At 63.0% G+C, this 659-nt stretch overlaps 1 protein-coding gene across 1 annotated transcript in view; it reads right to left on the reverse strand.

Annotated features, from left to right (window-relative positions):
• Nucleotides 1–659, reverse strand: part of AMBP (alpha-1-microglobulin/bikunin precursor) — a gene marked incomplete at its 3' end in the record, with an annotated part of 5,123 nt that overhangs the window by 1,819 nt on the left and 2,645 nt on the right. Inside the window, exon 6 of the mRNA XM_010144991.1 lies at nucleotides 35–136. Coding sequence (XP_010143293.1) covers nucleotides 35–136 — 102 coding nt within the window. The remainder of the gene's footprint in view (nucleotides 1–34; nucleotides 137–659) is intronic.

Here is a 659-nt window from a genome sequence, read left to right on the forward strand (position 1 = left end):
CAGCATGAGAGACACGTGCCTCATGGTGGGTTACCTCTGTTGGGCAGGATGAAGACGGAGTCTGCGGGGATGCCCATCTCCAGAGCCAGCTGCTGGAAAGCCTCGATGAGGTCCTTCCGCAGCTCCGGACTCCTCCCTGGGGGGAGAACAGGCTGTGAGAGGGGTTGGCATGGGAGAGGGTCTGCATGCAGCCCCCCAGCCACCCACCCACCCGCAGAGCTCAGGCAGCTGCAGGCAGGCCCAGTACCAGCCTCCTGGTCCTTCCCAACGTCTCCATCTCCAGAGCCAGCTGCTGGAAAGCCTCGATGAGGTCCTTCCGCAGCTCCGGACTCCTCCCTGGGGGGAGAACAGGCTGTGAGAGGGGTTGGCATGGGAGAGGGTCTGCATGCAGCCCCCCAGCCACCCACCCACCCGCAGAGCTCAGGCAGCTGCAGGCAGGCCCAGTACCAGCCTCCTGGTCCTTCCCAACGTCTCCTCCATTATCCTTGACCAGCCTTGACCAAGGGCTTGGACAAAGTGGTTCTACTGTTCCTCAGCCATGAAAGGCAGCATCTCCTGCCACTTCAGGGCCTGGGCTTCTTCCAAGCGAGTATTGCCACCCTCCCCCCAGGCAGCAGAGTGGCTGGGCCTTCACTCGGTGACAGGGGTCGTAGGCTATC

The sequence above is a fragment of the Buceros rhinoceros genome, unplaced genomic scaffold, assembly GCF_000710305.1.
Source record: "Buceros rhinoceros silvestris isolate BGI_N320 unplaced genomic scaffold, ASM71030v1 scaffold13951, whole genome shotgun sequence".
In the NCBI taxonomy this organism is placed as follows: domain Eukaryota; kingdom Metazoa; phylum Chordata; class Aves; order Bucerotiformes; family Bucerotidae; genus Buceros; species Buceros rhinoceros.